A 17,982-nucleotide genomic window follows, 5' to 3' on the forward strand; every position below is an offset into this window, starting at 1 on the left:
TTTTAAAATCTATTTTGTTTTGATTTGTTCACTCGGTTGTAATGGCTCTTGAAACCTCAAAGCAGTGACTGTCCTAGAAGGCAGACTGTGGGCAGACCCCTTTGTTTAATGAAAAGAGATCCCCAGCCACTGTACTGTTAGCACAAAGAGCCTCCTTTGGTCTTATGACTCGGATAATCTTGATCTGATTCAGTAGGTCAGAAATTGCTGTGCCCAGCAAATATCGACCAGAAGGAACTGCTTTCTTGGTTATTCTGATACTGCCAGCTGCATATTACACTAGCAGGTGCTAATAGATTTTTTGCTGGTCAGTAGAATTGTTATTGGTTCTTCCTTCCCCTGCCACCTATTCTTGTACAATTACAGGGTGGCTCATGAGAATAAACATCTCCCCTCTTGGGTAATACCCAGATTTCTGAAATGCTGGTCTCACCACCCTTTCCATCTAGAGAAAGGTCTGGCTGTCATGGTTAGGGAAGTACCAAGCCTGGATCTTATGATTCTCTGGAAATGTCAAGATGCTTCTGTAAACATGATCTAATTTATTCTTTCAATATTCATAAGAAGGTAGAGAGAAGGGATTATTCTCTTTATGGGTAAAGAAGCTGAGTTATGGGGCAGTTCAGTGGTCTCCTTGAGATTGCGTAGGAAACGGTTTACAGAACTGAGTTTTTCAGGTACCTGCCTTCTAGTCCATTGCTTTGTCCAGTGGACGATTGAGCTTTGGGCAGGCAGGAGGAGCAGACATTTTTCCCCTCTCAGAATTAAGTACGTAGCATGATGCAAAGAGATCTAGAACTCAGAAATAAGACAGCTACCAACATGCTTATTATAAAGTTCTGTTTAAAAATACTTGGACCCACTTTTCATTTCCCAAAGCACTAAGTGTAAACCATTAAAAGAATAATTAATTGAAAATAGTAGCAGAAGGTGGTTTTTAAATTGCCTTTTATTGTATTTTACACAAAACTTTCCATCACACAGCGTAAGTCTACTGGAAAACATGATTCTGTTGCCTCAATCTAGATTAATTTTGGCCTCCAGAAGGCAGTGTAAATTGTATGTGTTGCTGAGGTTTTTTTTCTGGTAACTCCTTTACTGCGGAGTATGAATAAAGTTGTTCCAGGTCATTGGCAAGACTTTGATTGTCAGTCTTTGAAGCTAGGTAGACAAAGTTCCCCAGGGACCCCCAGTTTACCTGTTGGGGAGGCAAAGCCTCAGTCTCCCCCAGGAGATAGCTCAACTTCCCCACAGCCCTGGGCTGGCCCCCCAGGCTAAAACAGGGAGAGCCCAGGAAGGCAAGTTTTCCCTCAGGCGTCCTGTGGGGTTGGATTAGAGTCTCAGTTCTGAGAGCTCAATATTCAGAAGTTAACATTCACATTTACTGGTATGTTTCTTCTAAATTTCAGTCACACTCCCTTGAGATTCTCAGAGTCTTTCCTTCTCACACAACTCAATCCAGGATGGTTTGTGGGAACTAAGATATTTGAAAATTTGGTGTCATTTCCAACCTTTTTCTCTCTGCCTCCAAAATCTGTGGCAGGAAGTTTCTGCCAAAGTGGAATTTTAGGAGCATACTGGACACAGATCTGATTGTAAAAATGTATAGAACTCCACTAATGTTTGAATGCCTCACTGCTGATAACTATTGTTAGTAGAAACTCAAATTTTACGTTTATTGATAATGTTAAAGGACCATCATTCAGGATCTTAAGACTCAAGAGTTAGCCATTATCTCAGAATCATTCTGACTTAAAATTGTTAAAGTTTGAATCAGATGCATCTTCCAGCTTAAAATTAAAAAAAAAAGAAAAAGAGAAAAGCTCTATTTTGTTAAAGGATGGTTTAAAAAAATACACACACAAAAATTTCCTTGCAAACCACAACTTCTTTTGTGGACATTTTGAAAACCTTTGGACATCCTTTGTTCTGTGCTTAACATGAATGAGAAATATTCCCTCAAGCTATGGTGACATCTCTTACCTCAAGTCACAGAATTGTGGCCTGACAAGACCTTTCAGCCAGTAGCATGGAACAAAAATAACTGTTGATTTCAACATCTTTTAGGACATAAGGAAAAATAAATCCATGTAGAACTCTTATGATACTACTCATAGAAAAGATGCCCTTTACATACAACTTTAAAAAATTTTTTTGAGAAACCATTTCCAAAACTTGCAAGACAGATTTCAATGACTCTCTGTATGTTAGGTATTTCCCTCAGCTTGAATACCTTGTCCTGATGCAGGGGGCAGATGTAACTCTCTTTCTCTGACACATCATGTCCAGAGAAAAAGGGACGCATCACCCCAATGAGATACTGCCTTTTAGTTCAAATACAGAACGGAATGTTTGGGATATCTTTTTTCTTACATCTGGAAATTCCTTTGTCTGAAATTTAAAGGTCCTTGCCTGCAGAGTGAATCCCTCTTTGATACACTGCAGTGGTTACTGGTGTTAAACATCTGATGCTTGATTCTTGAAGGTCTTTTTGAATTGAAGTTTTTCACAGCTAAAGCCTCCAGTGTGAATGCTGGAGTTTGAAAACTACACAGAGAGTAAACCTCCTAAGCAGTCGGTTCTGGAACATGCTTTCTCTCAAAGGCCCCAGGGTAAGAGAGAATTCATTGATCCTGGTGAACTTGCACATTTGAGACCCACAGCCCCCACCTGACCCCTCATCTCAACTTTGCTCCTGGGAATAGCCACCTCTGATTTCTCATCTTCGTCTTCTAGAAAACTGCCATTTTCTCTGAAATGTTTGGTACTCTAGCTTGATGAAGTTATAAAGTTTGCATATTTTGGGAGGAGGGAAAGCCACACTGAAAGTTTGGAAAGGTGTTAACTCTTCCTGTCACTGGCTAAATAGAGCCCAGCATAATTGTCAAAAGTCCTTGCAATCTCAAGGTATGGTGTGATTTGGGCAACCTTGGCAATGTCAGAATTGGCGCTGTAACAGGAATGATAGAACACTGAGATGTATACTAACTGAAACAGACAGAAATGAGAACAGGAAAAAGGGAAAGAGGCTCAGAGAAATGCGGCTCCTGCTTCAAAAGGCATGGTCTCGTTTCTTCCCACGGGCTTCCCACAGCAGATATGGAGAGGTGGTCACTACTGAATCCTTTACAGTTATGTTAGGAAGCAGGCTTTTCACAGAGCTGGGAACTGGGGTAAAATTTGGGGAAGGAAGTGTTTATAAAGGATTTTTCTTTAGTGATGTAGTTATGGTTTTTTTAACTTGATAGCTAAAACTAGGAATTACTGTAACTCATAGCCAGTGTTGCAGAATGCATTTTCGTAGCTTTTTGATAGATTTCAAGGAAGATGGGCTTATGCTCTAATTAGCTATTGTTCTTTTACAGCTGTTCAGACATAACAGCTGTGAGTATTTTTTTCCTGTAGAGTAAGTTGACAGAAGGTTGGATCTCAGCTGGGTTGGGAGGTTGTCTGGTCAGCAGCAAGTTCCTCTGTAGGCCTAGGAATGGGCCCCTAGGGGGCGAGTTCCTCTTTTTAAAAAAGTGTAGGTCTGTATAGGGGAATATCTATATGTGACCTTAAGCTACTGTCCTAGGTGTCTTTGTGAAGGATATACTTTGTATCTCTGAAAATCTTGGCAATGGAAAAGAATCTAGTCTGAGTCTATTAAGCACCTGATGACTGTGTGAACCGCTGTGCTGTTAGAAAACAATTTGTAATGAAAACAGCCAGGAAACATTGATTGAAGCCCAACACAAGCACTGTTTTTGAAGATGACAGTCCTCTCTAAGTGCTAAGTGCTATTTCATTTTTTAAAAATCTGCTTCAAGTGGGTTTTTCCCCATACCTCTCAAAGGTGATCTCTGGAGACAGTTAAATAACATGTCAGTCTTATCTTTAAATATAGCTGGTATAGGTGGCGCTCAGGTCATGTCCTAGTGAAGTAATACTGCCTTTTAAAACATTTATTACTCCTGAATTAAATTTACGGGCAGCTTGTTGGCCACCCCTGGTGCTGCGTAAGAACAGAGAACAGTAAAATTGTTTTCAGATCACTTTTTCTGCAGTTCCCCACAGTCTGAGTCATCCCAATATTCATACACTTGCAGAATGTATACACTTTGTTAACATGCAGCTTTTGCATTCAGAAGCAGCAAATTAAATTTGTCTGAGCAGAATTGCTATTGTACAGAGGGGAAAAAGTAATTTCTGCTCAGGCACTTCCCCTTTGCCTTTGCTTCTAGCACAGGCTTTTGTAATAATAGGTATGTAGCTGAAGAATGGCAAAGGAAAACCAGAAAGAGACAGACTCAGGATGCTGGATTTTGGCAGGATGGTTTTGTAAACAAAGTGACACAAATTGGGGCAGAAATTCCAGTGGGACAAGGGAGGAAACTGGAAGACTGGAAATACAGCACAAAGCTGAGTCCCATCCAGATGGTGTTTTTAATAAATTTATCAGACGCATATGAAAGATGGTAATGAACATTCAAGTGGGGAGTGGCCCGACCCCTGCGAGACGGAAAAACAGTATGGCACCTTCTGTGCATTGCAGTCAGTTAGAATCGGTCTCTAATTTTTCCCAGGAAAAAACACTACAGAACTTATTCAAACCATTGAGTAATTATTAGGCAGTCCAACTAGGCAGGCTGAGGTTTGTGTTTCTAGGAAGAAGAATTAATAACAGAATTATTTCCTGCTGAAATGGAGGAAGGGGCCTGTGACATCTGGGTTAAACCTCTTCTGTGAGGACGCCTCTAGTGTGACTAAAGCAGATAGGATACCATCAGGCATAAAAGAGCATTTATAGTCTTTAAAAGCTTAATTGTTATGTACATTCCTCCTCTTCCTCCTGTTCTGCCCCAAATGGTTTCTCCATGAGAAAATATTTTAGTCTACTAAAATATGAATAACGAAACTTGCTGTATGTGGGATAAACTTTTAGGTGAAGAGAAGTTGAGAGAACTGAAGGTGTGTGTATGCTTATAAAGCAGCTCTTCTGCAGTGGGCATGTTTTTCTTTTTACTGTTTAGGTCAGGACCCAGAGATTGATCATATTTTACTTTTCTAAGAAAACTTTCCCTGAGAAAGCAATTTTTTTTCTGCTTTATTCAGTAACTTGTAGACTTTCTAGCTTTGGGTAAGGAGCTATGTTAAGCAAGGTTAAGTGTCCCAACCTACATAGGAGTGATTTTCCAGCTCTGATTCATTCATTTAGCAGATATTTATTTAATACCTACTATATGCTAGGCACTGTTTCTGGGCAGTTGGGAAGCAGTGAAAAAAAAGAAACAAAAGTTCCTGCTTCTATGAAACTCACATTTATAAATCTCTGATTGTCAAATTAGATCAGATTGAGATACTGATTTGGATGTTAAGAATCAGCACAGTGCTGGAATGTTGGTCTCATCTTGGTTATTTACAGAAAATCATTATCCACAGGGTTTGTGCCCAGGTCTCTATCCTTCTCTTCTTACAGCTTTTTGGCTTCATTTGGTCATTATATTGTTAATTTGACTCATTATTAAGAAAACAGGAATGAGAATAAGAAAAGTGGTGATCTTCTGATTTTATTTCTTATGAAGTAAATACTAGTTGCTAGTAGAGTTTAGCAAAAGCTATTTCTTGAAAGGAAATTTTGGAGTTGGGGTAAATGGACTAATACAGTCCATCTCTGTGAATTTGTTGAGATGTGTCTGTGTTTATCTTGTTGGGCACCCTTTGTATATCCAGACTTTTGCTGAAAAACATTAATGAACAATTATGTCAAGATCAAAGTGGAAACTATGGAATACTCTTCTCCAGCATATAGATATGGAATTTTTTGTTTTACGAAGGCAAAATTCTTTAATATAACATATGTTAGACTACCTTAAGATTCCAGAGGGTCAGAGGGTGATATTGCTAGGGCAGTTTTGCTTAGAGAAAATGTTGGAGACTGAAAGAATCTTCTGTAGTAAACCCATTTATAAATACGTCTTTAGAAAAGCTATTCTGAGTGCTTATCCCAGCCTTGTTTCCCAAAGAGCTTGAACCATATCAGTAATGATTTTGTGATTGTCTCTGATGCTGCTGCACTAATTGACCACTAGTTAAAATCAGATTATCGAGGGATGAAACTGCGAAGCAGTAAGTTAGCTTAGGAGGAAATTGACAAGCTCAGGGAGAGTCAACAAAGACAGCAGTTAAGACCCAGTGGACACTACAGAGGGCATCAGCATTCAAAAGAATCCCCAAAGATTTATTCTTTCAAAGCCCCTGAAATCACTTGCATCTTTCTGGTTTTGATAAAAACAGTTAAAATATGTAGAAAGAACTTTAAAATTTTGTTCAATATTCCATTTGTGCAAAAGAATATAAGGAACATATATGTAAAGTTTGGAGAGCAGGAACACTCACCCAGCCTGAGAAACAGAACACTACCAACTTCAGAGCTCTTTGTGTGTTCCTCCCCTAGGTGCGTTCTCACTGCCTTCCTATCCAGAGGTCACCATTCATCTGAATTTTAGTGTTTACTGTTTCCCAGTTCTCCTTTCTAATCTCACCACATGGGTGAGATTCACTAGGTGTCTATCACTAAACATTAGAAATAGAATTATACCCTTTGTATTTTTCTGACTTCCTCTTCTTAACTTTCTTTGTGAGATTGACCCTTGTTGACACACATAACTCCAGTTCATTTATTTTCAATACTGGGTAATTTTTGTTTGGTAGTGAAACTTTAAAGCTCAACGGACAGGTTAAATAGCAGATGAGACACACCTGAAGAGAATTAGTGAACACAGATAGTAATTTTAAGAAATTAACCAGAATGCTTCAAAAAGAGGAAAAGAAGGGGGAAAATGAAAGGAAGGTTAAAAAATATAGAAGATGGAATGAAAAATCCCAGCAGAGTTCTAATGGGAATTCTAGAAGAAGTTAAAACAGAAAATGAAGGATAATCAATACTCACAGAAATAATGATCATAATGTTACAAACTTGATAAAAGCCATACATGCTCATATTCCGTCCTGAGCAGGATAAATCTAATCTACATCTATGTACAACATAGTGAAATTGCAAAACACCTAAAACAAAAAGAAAACCTTAAAGTTAACTGTAGAGGAAAAAAAATTATAACAGAAGGATAGCAGACTTTAGTAGACATAACAGTAGAAGCCAGAAGACTGTGGAATAATATCTTGAAAATGCTGAGGAGAAACAACTTTTCACTTAGAGTTCTATACCTAAATAAACTGTTTTTCAAGAGTGGTGGCAAAATACACTTTCAAACAAAAATTTTACTGAACTCTGGTGCGTGTGTCTTAGAAAGAAGGAAGTTGGGCCAAGAAGAAAGGAGAATATAAAAAAAAAGTAGTGGTGAATAAATTGGCGAATGTGGATAAATAAGCTTTGACTATGAAATAATGATTTTTTAAAAATGACTGATTGAGAAAGTATAAAACAAGGTAGAACTAAAATGTTAGATATGAATAACAAGCCAGGAGGCAAGTGATTTGTATGAAAAAGTGTTAAGATCTTTTTTATTGTTCAGGAGAAGGGAATATGTGATTTTTAATTTTAAACATTGTTAAGTCTGGTATACACGTCTGAAATGTAGTAAAAGAATAGAATTATAGTTTATAACTTCCAAACCAAATCAGTAAAGATAGCTGATAGCTGTTGGGGAAAATAAAGGAAACTTAATCCATCAGAAAACAGGAACAGAGTGGACAGAGAAGTGGAGGAAGCAGCAGAAAAAAAATAACTTGTAAATAGGAAATAAAAGTGAATTAATGTACATCAGTAATAACACTGTAACTCATATAAATCTTTCAGTTAAAAGACAAAGGGCACTGAATTTCTCAAAACCCCAGTTATATGTTATTTACAAGAGACCAGAAAAGTAGAAGAGTGATACTAAGGAAATAGTAGCCAAAATAAAAGTGCTATATTTATTTGACATCAGACAATGTAGATTTTAGGGTGAAGGCATTATTAGAAGTAAAAAGTGATATTACATAATGAAGGAAGGTTCATTCCATCAGTAAGATGTAATTCTAAAATGATATACATGAAATGACATGGTCTCAAAATATATAAAGCAAAAATTGACAGAATTATAAGGAGAAATTGATAGATCTGTTCATAACGGGAGATTTAAATGAACTTCTCCTAGTAGTAATTAGTAGGCATATAAGTGATTTGAACTACACAGTAAGTTTGATATAGTAAATATATATAGAACCATACACCTCCCAAATTAGAGAATACGCATTCTCTTCAAGCACATGTAAAATATTAATAAGAATTAACCATGTACTAGGATACAAAAGAGTGTATCTTAACAAATTCTACAGTCAGTATCATACAGACCACACTTTTTTATCCATATTGCAATGTAATTTAAAATCAGTAACAAAAAGATAACTTGAAAAGTTAAAAACATACTTATGAATAATTTATGGATCAAAGAAAAATCACAATGGAAATTAGAAATCCTTAGATGTGATCAACTTTTAAAACACTATGTCAGACAAACCCAAACTGAGGAACATTCTACACAATACCTCACCAGTACTCTTCAAAACACTGTATGTCAAAACTTAAAGGATAAAGATAAAGCAGGACTTAGAGGTAAAATACTAGCTTTAAATGCTTTTATTAGAAAAGAAGAAAAATTAATGAGTTAAGCAGTTGCTTCAGATATTTAGAAAAAAATAGAATAAATCCAAGGGATTAGAAGGAAGAAATAATAAAAAGAGCAGAATTTAGTGAAGTAGGAAATAAAAAAAAGAATCAGCAAAATCAAAAATTGGTTTCTTGAAAATACTAATAAAGTAGACAAACATGTATAGGACTGACCAAAAAAGAAAGAAAAGGTACAAATAAGATATTTGGAATAGTAAAGAGAATATACTTGTGAATAATTTTATGCCAGTGTTCTTGAAAACTTAAAACAAGATGAAAATTTTCCCTGAAAGGGCCAAGAATATCTAAGGTAATTTTGAAGAAGAAAGGAGAAGGGAAAGGAAAGGGAGGAAAGGTGTTCACTTTAGCAGATTTTAAGATAATGTAAAGTTACAGTAATTAAAGCAGCATAGTAATATGTCTGGAGAAAACTCCAATTCAAAAAGATCCATGCACCCCAGTGTTCAAAGCAGCACTATTTACAAAAGCTAAGGCGTGGAAACAACCCCAATGTCCATCTACAGATGATTGGATAGAGAAGTTGTGGTATATATAAATAATAGAATAATACTCAGCCATAAAAAAGAATGAAATAATGGTATTTGTAACATCACGGATGGACCTAGAGATTATCATACTAAGTGAAGTAAGTCAGACAGAGAAAGACAAGTATCATATGATATCACTTACATGCAGAATCTAAAAAAATGAGACAAATGAACTTATTTACAAAACAGAAACAGACTCTCAGACATAGAAAACAAACTTATGGTTACCAAAGGGGAAAGGGGTGGAGGAGGGATAAATTAGGGTTTGGGATTAACACACACAAACTGCTATATATAAAATAGATGAACAACAAGGTCCTATGGTATAGCACAGGTAACTGTATTCAATATCTTATGATAACCTATAATGAAAAAGAGTATGTATATATGTGTATAATTGAATCACTGTGCTGTACACCAGAAACTAACACAATGTTACTTCAATTAAAAAAGAAAGCTGCGTGGTAAAGGCAGAAGACTAGGCAAATCAGGGAAACAGTACAGATCTCAAAAAGAGATGTGGATATGTATGAAAACTTCGTATGTGACTAAAGTAACAAATCAGTGGGGGAAAGGATGGACTGTTCACTAAATGGTGCTGGGGAAATTGGCTAACCTTATGAATAAAAGATGAAAGTAGATCTGTATTTCATAGGATACCAAAAATAAATCCTAAACAGATTAAAGAGCCAAATGTGAAAAGCAAAATTTCTTAACTTTTAGAAGAAAATATCGGAAGATATCTTTATGAATTTGGGGTAGGAAAGAATTGATAAACAAGAGAGGGAAAGCACAAATCATAAAGGGAAAGATTAAATATTTTAACTTTTAATACATGAACTGAAAAAGGATTGGCACCCTGCCAGTGAGGTGACTCAGCCATGAGTGTAATTCCACTTCCATATATCCATGCACACACACACACATCTCATACATTCCTTGAAGAAACTCTTACCTATGTGCACAAGAAGACACTTGTTTGTAATCATAAAACAGCAGTAACAATCCAAATGTCCCGTTGGTATATTTATACATTGAAATATGTTATAGACTTTACACAACTAAACTAGATTTATCTATCTATTGAATGTTCCTGCAGCCTGGTTTAATGTTTGTTGTAGATGTTAATATTGTTGGCCAAATATTCCTTCTTTTGGTCACAGAGCAAGGTAGCCCTCTCCTACTCCCTTTGAAGTTAGGTGAGACCCTGTGACTTGCCTTAGCTAATAAAAAAATGTGAGCAAAGTGATGTGTGTTGCTTTGGGGGAAGAGTCTTAAGAGCCAGTTCACTCTCTTCTCACTGCTGCTGTGATTAAGGAAGCACATATCAATACAAAGCCTCCGTCACGAGGTTCCCTGAGTGATACAGTGCTCAGAGCCACCTTGCTGATCATCAGTGAATGCATAGGGTGAGTGAAAAACAAATGTGTGCTATTTAAGCACCTGGGAGAATGGAGACTGTTACTGCAGCCTAAGGCTGCCTACAGTATGATTTTATGTCTCAGCTCAATTTACTGTATATCTTATACCACTTTCTTAAGTTCTCTCTTCCAAATCACAGAATACTTCCCATTTTTCGTGAAATAGAGGTACCATGACTTAGCCTCTAAACATAGTCCTTTATCTCTTCTCCTTTCGAAATCATAGAGGACTTGTCTCTAAGCCCCTTCTCTGCCAGGAAACTGTCCCCACAGGTTATTTCATGAATGTTTTTGCTTGTTGCTTTGGAGTTAAGCTTCATAGTCAAGGGATTCATCTGCAGAAAATCCATCCCCTCTCCCTTCTTCATTCCCTTTCTCTCTCCTTTATCTGTGGATGGCTGTTCTCATCTGCAGGGAACAAAGCAAGTAGTGAAGGTATATAAGATGAGGGCTCAAGTACAGGCATGCCCAACTTTGGAAAATAAACATGTTGCTTAGAAGATATGTGGAACATTATTTTCCACATCATTAAAAAGTAAGAAATGTTTCGGCATGATAGTAGTACTTCTCACCTTCTCTCTTTTCACAGAATATATTATTACTGAAAATACAGTATGTATCTAATGAGAAATTGTCTTTTTTTTAATCCACTTAAAAATTATGTAAAGTAAGCTGCAAATCTTGAATGAGAGTAGCTAAGGTTAATTGTAGATTTGGGGAAAATAACTTAAATGTCTGAAGAAAACCCCAGCACCAGTAAATGCACGAAAAAGGTCCCAAGGGACTTAAAAGGCCCTCACCTCTTATCATTCTCTTCTCAGTGTTTAGAGAATTTACATCATTTTTGGACAGCTATCATTTTGTGGAAACCCTAGACTTTTATAAATGAACAGGTTGATGTATATAGAGAGACTCAGAATCAAAACAGCCGGTGTTTCAAAATACAGCAGTTCATGAACAAAGAGACAAGCATATGTGTTGAAATGCTCAGAATAGTAAACAAATAAAAATGGGAAATGAATCATGGCTGAAGGCAACTGTATATTCTGAAAAGGGATTGATACCATGTCCTGGGTTGTTTTCCTGCTTTGTGAATTCTGAAATACTGAATCTATATATATCAAGCTGCTTTAAACAAATTAAGTGTAATAAATATGTACACTTTAGAGAATACTAATAAAACATGTGTCTGTGTACCTATTGCCTAGCTTGAGAATAGAACAAGACCTGGAGATTTGCAGCCCCTCCAAGATTTCATCTCCCCTCTTCCCAGACAGATAATCCTGGATTTAGTGTAATAATTCCCTGAATTTCCTTTTTAGTTTTGTGTTTATGCATGTATTCCTAAACGGAGTAAATTTTTAGTTTTGCCTTTTTAAAAAACTTTGTGTAAATGAACTCATATACCATATTTTTCTGTGCCTTGTTTTTTTCACTCAACATTGTTTTTTGATTCACTCATTTGTATATAGCTGTAGTTCATTAATCTCAATTACTGTGTGGTTTCCCATTGTAGTAATATTTCACAATTACTGTGTGGTTTCCCATTGTAGTGTATTTATGCATTCTGTATTTTATAGGATATCATGTTTCTTTATAATAAAATTCTTTAGGACTGATTACTATATGTGGTTTGGTTCATTCCAACCTTAGGCTCAACTTTTTAAAAAGCTATTGGGCATGGAAAATGTGTTCATAACTTGAGATAATCAAGCTGCTCTAATTCTGTTTTATCGTTGATAGTAATTAATTTTGTTCATAGCACACTATTGGGATATATTTGGCTTCTTTGTCTTGATGCTGAATCTTGTGTTGGATTCACAGTTCCCATGGAGAATGTTGCAACAATTGCCGATTGTGCCAGTGTGATTGAAGGAGTCAGTCGGAGCCGAAATGCCTTGTTGAACGGGGACACCAAGAATTATGACTGGGATTCTGGCTACACATGTCATCAGCTAGGAAGTGGTGCAATTGTGGTTCAGCTGGCACAGCCATACATGATCGGGTCAATACGGTAAGAAGATTCCTTTTCATTCATTCCTTCTAAAATGGAACACACGTGCAATTATGTTTTGATACATTGATGATCCCAGCAACTTCAGTGAAGATACTCTTCTGTTCTTTGCTTTAAATATCAAGAAGGGGGATGGAAAGGGAGGGACAAAAATGTACAAGGTGCTTGTTTGGATTTTCTGGTGAGGAGATGCACCAAAATTAGACTTGTGGAGGGACTGGATTAGGCTTGTGGAGGGAGAGGACTAGCGCCTCACCCTGGATATAGCTTACCTCCTAGTCAAGTCTCACTTTGTATTGGCTAGGGACTTAACAGGATAATGTCAAAAGAGATTATACAGAGTCAAAAATCATTTTCAGCTTTAATAAATGACTGTATATTAACCAAACAGATCTGAATATGAGACCTGGTTCTAAAAGATCTTTTTAATATTAGTCTTCATGTCTTGGATTTTAGTTGTCGTTTTCATTATGTTTTGCTTTGTTTTGTTTAATGAAGGGAACTTTAACCCAATATTGCTTGATTTGTATGATCATATAATTGTAAAATGTGAGACTGGTGACATCCCCCAGAGGATTTACTTTGGTTCAGGAGAGCCATCTGGGTCTTGAATAGGCTGCCTTTTTTTGTTTTTTAAGGTTCTAAGAAGGTCTCTGAAAGACTAATGTTGTGTGTGTGTGTGTGTGTGTGTGTGTATGTGTACATATATATTTTAATGTACATATTTTACATTATATCTTAGCCTGCCAGGAGTAGACATGTTGGTAAGACATGGCTGCCTTCCCCCATCATGCTCCACCACATTTACTTTATTGTTTCCTGTTCTCACTTTAAAGTGAGTATGTGTAAAGAAAAAAATAGCACCAAAAAATAAAGTAGTAGGATTCTAATAGACAAAGGTTTACTGATGTTAGGCTAATAACTACAGAGGTTAATGCTGCCTGTCGGTTCCCTGGGTACCCTGACAGGTGATGCTGGGTTTCTTGGAGAATTCAGACTTTGGATTTCTTTATTTAAATTGTCAGTCTGTTTTCATAAAGGGCCACATACAGGCTGAGTACCACAGGCAACTAATCACAGATGGAGAAGCTTGAGTTCATACTGCAGGCCAGACAACTCACTTTGTGCTTAGGAAGGGAGAGGAGACAGGCCACAATCAGTCTGGACAAACTACCAGTGCAAACAAACTTCCGTCAGATAGCAAACAACACCCGCTCCTTGCTTTTTCTCAGCTGTGTGCATTAACCAAAGTAATTATAAGCTATCTATGTAATAAGCCATTCTAGAATTTTTGTCATAAATGGTGTGAAACTTCTCTGAATACTTCCCATTATAGTCTTTTTCTCTTCACTTTGAAAATCTGGAAAACAGTTGTCCTCCTCTTGTCTTATAGTCTCCACAATTTCTTGAAGTTTACCAGTCGTGTCTCTGAGATTACATCTGCAATTTCTTTCAGCAGGCTTGGTGTGTAACTCATCTAAGCAGGAGACTTGAAATCATTTAAATTGACTAGATACTCTCTTTCACTTCACCTATTGGGGCTTCAATTTTCTCTTTATTATGTTTGTTCTGCCATTTCTGATTTGAAGACCAGTCTTCTTGCCAGTGAAGATGGAAGCAAACTGGCAGCTTAGCACCTCTGCCCACTCTCTTTTAATATTCCGTGTGTTCTGTCTACTTACCCCACACGTCCCCCATCCCCCCACTCCCCCAGCCACCTAACAATGTTCCATGTGCATCTAGAATTCCATTTTCCTCCCCTTTCCCTGCTCACATTGCCTCATACCATGATTTCCTCCTCTCATTCAGTGGTACTGCCCATCTCTCCATCTGCTGAGCCAGAAACATGGGAGTCTTCCTAAATTCCTTTCCCTCACCTCCCCAACTCAGCCAGTGAGCTGGCAGTACCAGCTCCTACATATCTACAAATCCTTCCTCTCTTCCCCATCTCCACTGCCTTCACCACAGTTGTACCTTTGTCATGCCCCTTCCTAAGAGGATTCATGGATACTGTTTGCCTTCAGGAGGAAATTCAGACAGAGGCATTAAGAATGACCTGACTACAGCCTTGTCTCCTGCCTCTCCGCCCACCCCTACACGTGCTGTTTCAGCCTACAGGTATCCAGCTACTTGCAGTTTGGCATGTATGTCTCCCCCTCTTACCCTGTGCCTTCAGCTCTGAACATACTGTTCTCATTGCATGTGTCTCTCACCACCTTCTCATTGCCCGTTTTTACCTGGCTTTAAAACCCTTTGAAGACTCCATTGCCTCTGGCAGTGCTTCCCTAACCTTCTGTTACCTCCTGGACTGATTTAGACTTCTCCTCTTCAATGATCCCACATGTTCTGTATGTAATTCCTGTCAGAGCATTTGTCATGCTTGTATTATAATTGTTTACTTGCCTCCTCCCAGCCTCACCTGGTACAAAAGCCTTCGGCAACTCAGAATAAGTGTCCCTTGACAGATTGAAAGTGCAGATGAGGTAGTCTATCATGATAGAAGGGGAAATTATAGTGAGTACAGTAGGAGATCTAGAATTTTAGATCCAGCAAGGACCTCATGAGGTCGTTGCCAAGGTGACAACTCAGAGAGACAAACAGATTTTTTGTGTGGCGGGGCTACCTTGGCCTCTAGCTCTACTCAGAGAATCGGGGATGTTGAATCTAGCTCCAGAAAAAGGTGTCACCAGAGCTTAAGAGAGAGAAGAGAGTGCCCATTTGGTTTTCTTTAAATGTGGAATGAAGATGGTTCCCAAAAACAATTTTTCTCTTCCTGACTCAGAGGGGGGATGATGAGCATGAGCACCACCGAAGGCAGAATTGTGTATCTCAGCACAGTGTGAAGCCTCCAGCTTCCTTAAGCCCAGCTATTGCTTTTGCAGTGAGAAAATCCATGCAACTGAAGCTCCGTGTAACTGGCTCAGCGCTCAAAGAGACACATCTCTGTGAAGCTAGCATTATGTTGTCAGGAACTGCATTTGCCTCTTCTGTGACATTATCAAGAAGAAGGGTAGAGGGATTTCTTAACCGCCAATGCCTGTGGACGATGCTGGATACCCTGGCAGGCCATGGTTGGCAGCAGCTGATGTGCCCAAACAGATGTCTATTGACAGGAAACTAGATCAGTGGCATCTCTTCATGGGGATGGGTAATTGACAAGTGACAGGTTGATTAGTCAGTGACATTTGACCCACAGCTTCTGTTGCTTGTGATGACTGACTTGCTTTCCTAGTCACTATCCGAAGAAGCCCAGTGATTCTGAGTCAACACCTAGAGGGAGAGCATGGCAGAGCCAAGTGACTAACATTTTCTCTGTCTGAGAGGGAGGAGGTCTGGCAACCCTGGAAGCCCTTCCTCTGGGCACCCAGTCCCAAAGTGCACTGACTTTAAATGTTCAGGTTTCTTTGTAGAGGATGGACACCAAAGGCACAGGTCTTGAAGATGAATTATCTTGATCACTGAATTCTTCATTCCCAAGAGAGGACAGAATTCTTTTGTAGATGAGATTTCTTTTGTTGGGCTGTTTTCATCCACAGAAACCATTTCTTCCTTTCCTGAGCATTTACCCTATGGCTGGGTGGGCAAGCATAGCTTCTCTCTTGACAGACGATGCCCACACCTCACCACAGTCAGTGGGAGCCTAATCCTACTGGTATGTCTAGTACTAATAAATACCCTCGTGGTATCCTGGAAAGGCCGACTTTGAAACATGATCTCTGACCATCTCCTCTCTCCCTCATTTTCATTCATTCACCCAACAAACATTTATGGAGCCTTTTGGGCCTTTTACTGTGTGCCAGGCACTGTTATAAACACTGAGGATACAACACTGAATACAGAAAACAAACATCACTGCTCTCATAGAACTGATACTCTTGCTCGGCAGGGGTGGGGCAGTGGCGAGTCGCCAGTAAACACCACTATTTGTAGTATGTCAGGTATTTCAGAGATGGAGTCATCAGGAGGGAGGGCTAGGGGTGAAGTTTTAGATTGGGCAGCCAGGGAAGCTCCACTGTGCAGAGCCTGAAGGATGGCAAGAGCAAGCCATTTGGGGACCTGGGGGATGAGCTGCCCAGGCAGGGGGCCGAGGCCCCCCAGGTGGAGCACGCATGTCTGGCAGGTTGCGGAGCAGAAAGGAGGCCAAGGTGGTGCAGCAGAGGGAGAGGGGAGAGTAAGAGGCAAGGCGATGGAGGTAACTTTCAGGGAAGATAGCCCTCAGATGTTCTGTTGCTGTTTCTGTATTCAGTCACCATCCCACCCACCGCCACAAACCCATCCGAGTGTTTCACCAGCACCATTAGAGGAGAGTTTCCCTTGCTGAGGAGAAGAGGGGCAGAGCTGGGGAGGCGGTCCTACCTTTAGAAGCCACCTTCTTTGTTCCTGACCTGCCTTTATCCAGCCACTCCCAGAAAAGAAACAGCAGGAGGCATCCTAGGCCTTGCAGTGTACAGGAAACTTTCTCCCCATCTTCAACATTTCTTTCTCTTTCCCAAGAACCAGAGCAGGCAGTGTAACTGGGAAATAAAGGAGTTTGTCTCCATTGCTGCCAGGTTTACAGGCACAGGGAAGGGTACTCATTTTATCTGAAAGAAAAAGAAACTGCCTGGAATGTGCCTAAAAAGTGGGTAACTGAGTAGTAATTACATCATTTTCATACCATTTTAAAAACATTAAAATTTAAATAACAGGAAATCTTCAGGGGTCTGACCACATAAAAAGACCAGGATAGAGTCATAATAACTAACCAAATCTACCTAATGTCTTAGTTTATAGTCCCTCTGTTGCCTTAGTTTAAGACTTATTATCTTTCTACTTGCTAATCATGATTTCCTTTTAAGTGTTTTCAGGTTAGTATGAGAACTCACATATGCTGTGCATTAAACACACCTATCACCCAGTCTTTTTCAGCTAATAAATGACAGTGCTTTGTTGAAATCCTAATTATAAGATAGCCAATTAAATTAACAATACTTACATTAGCTTGAAAATGACAGTTTTGTAATTGATATGTGCAATACTGTGAGTAAAATACCCACAGTGCTTTAACTAACCTAATTGTGAGTAAGTAGGCTGTTGGAAGATGAAACAGCACAGATAGATGCAACTAAGTAAACCCATGGTCTCTCCAGGTGTTACGAGGATTAAGGAGTTAATGACACAAAAATATTTTTAGTTCCTCAGTTAGAAAATGTTATATGAATATATTATGTTAGAACAAAATGATCTAGCCTAAAGTATGTGCTTGGTGGGTATTCATAATCTCTTTAGTCTGTGGAGATGAGGTTTTTATTTTGCAAGAGGAAAAAAACCAGTTCTACAATTTGCAAAAGTTAATCTGGCACAGAATTT

The 17,982-nt window shown here is 38.6% G+C and overlaps 1 protein-coding gene and 1 long non-coding RNA gene across 4 annotated transcripts in view; one reads left to right on the forward strand and one right to left on the reverse strand.

Annotated features, from left to right (window-relative positions):
* The window catches only part of BTBD9 (BTB domain containing 9), a 345,479-nt gene that overhangs the window by 242,010 nt on the left and 85,487 nt on the right, over positions 1–17,982 (forward strand). For all 3 annotated transcript variants that reach the window (XM_072945104.1, XM_072945106.1, XM_072945105.1), the window contains exon 8: positions 12,444–12,633. In XM_072945104.1, coding sequence (XP_072801205.1) covers positions 12,444–12,633 — 190 coding nt within the window. The remainder of the gene's footprint in view (positions 1–12,443; positions 12,634–17,982) is intronic.
* On the reverse strand, positions 10,798–15,127 carry LOC116284731 (uncharacterized). Its single transcript, XR_004194371.2, has 2 exons — positions 15,053–15,127; positions 10,798–11,027 (listed from the first exon to the last, which is right to left on the reverse strand). It is a non-coding gene; the product is annotated as an uncharacterized lncRNA (long non-coding RNA).

The sequence above is a fragment of the Vicugna pacos genome, chromosome 20 (assembly GCF_048564905.1).
Source record: "Vicugna pacos chromosome 20, VicPac4, whole genome shotgun sequence".
NCBI lineage: Eukaryota > Metazoa > Chordata > Mammalia > Artiodactyla > Camelidae > Vicugna > Vicugna pacos.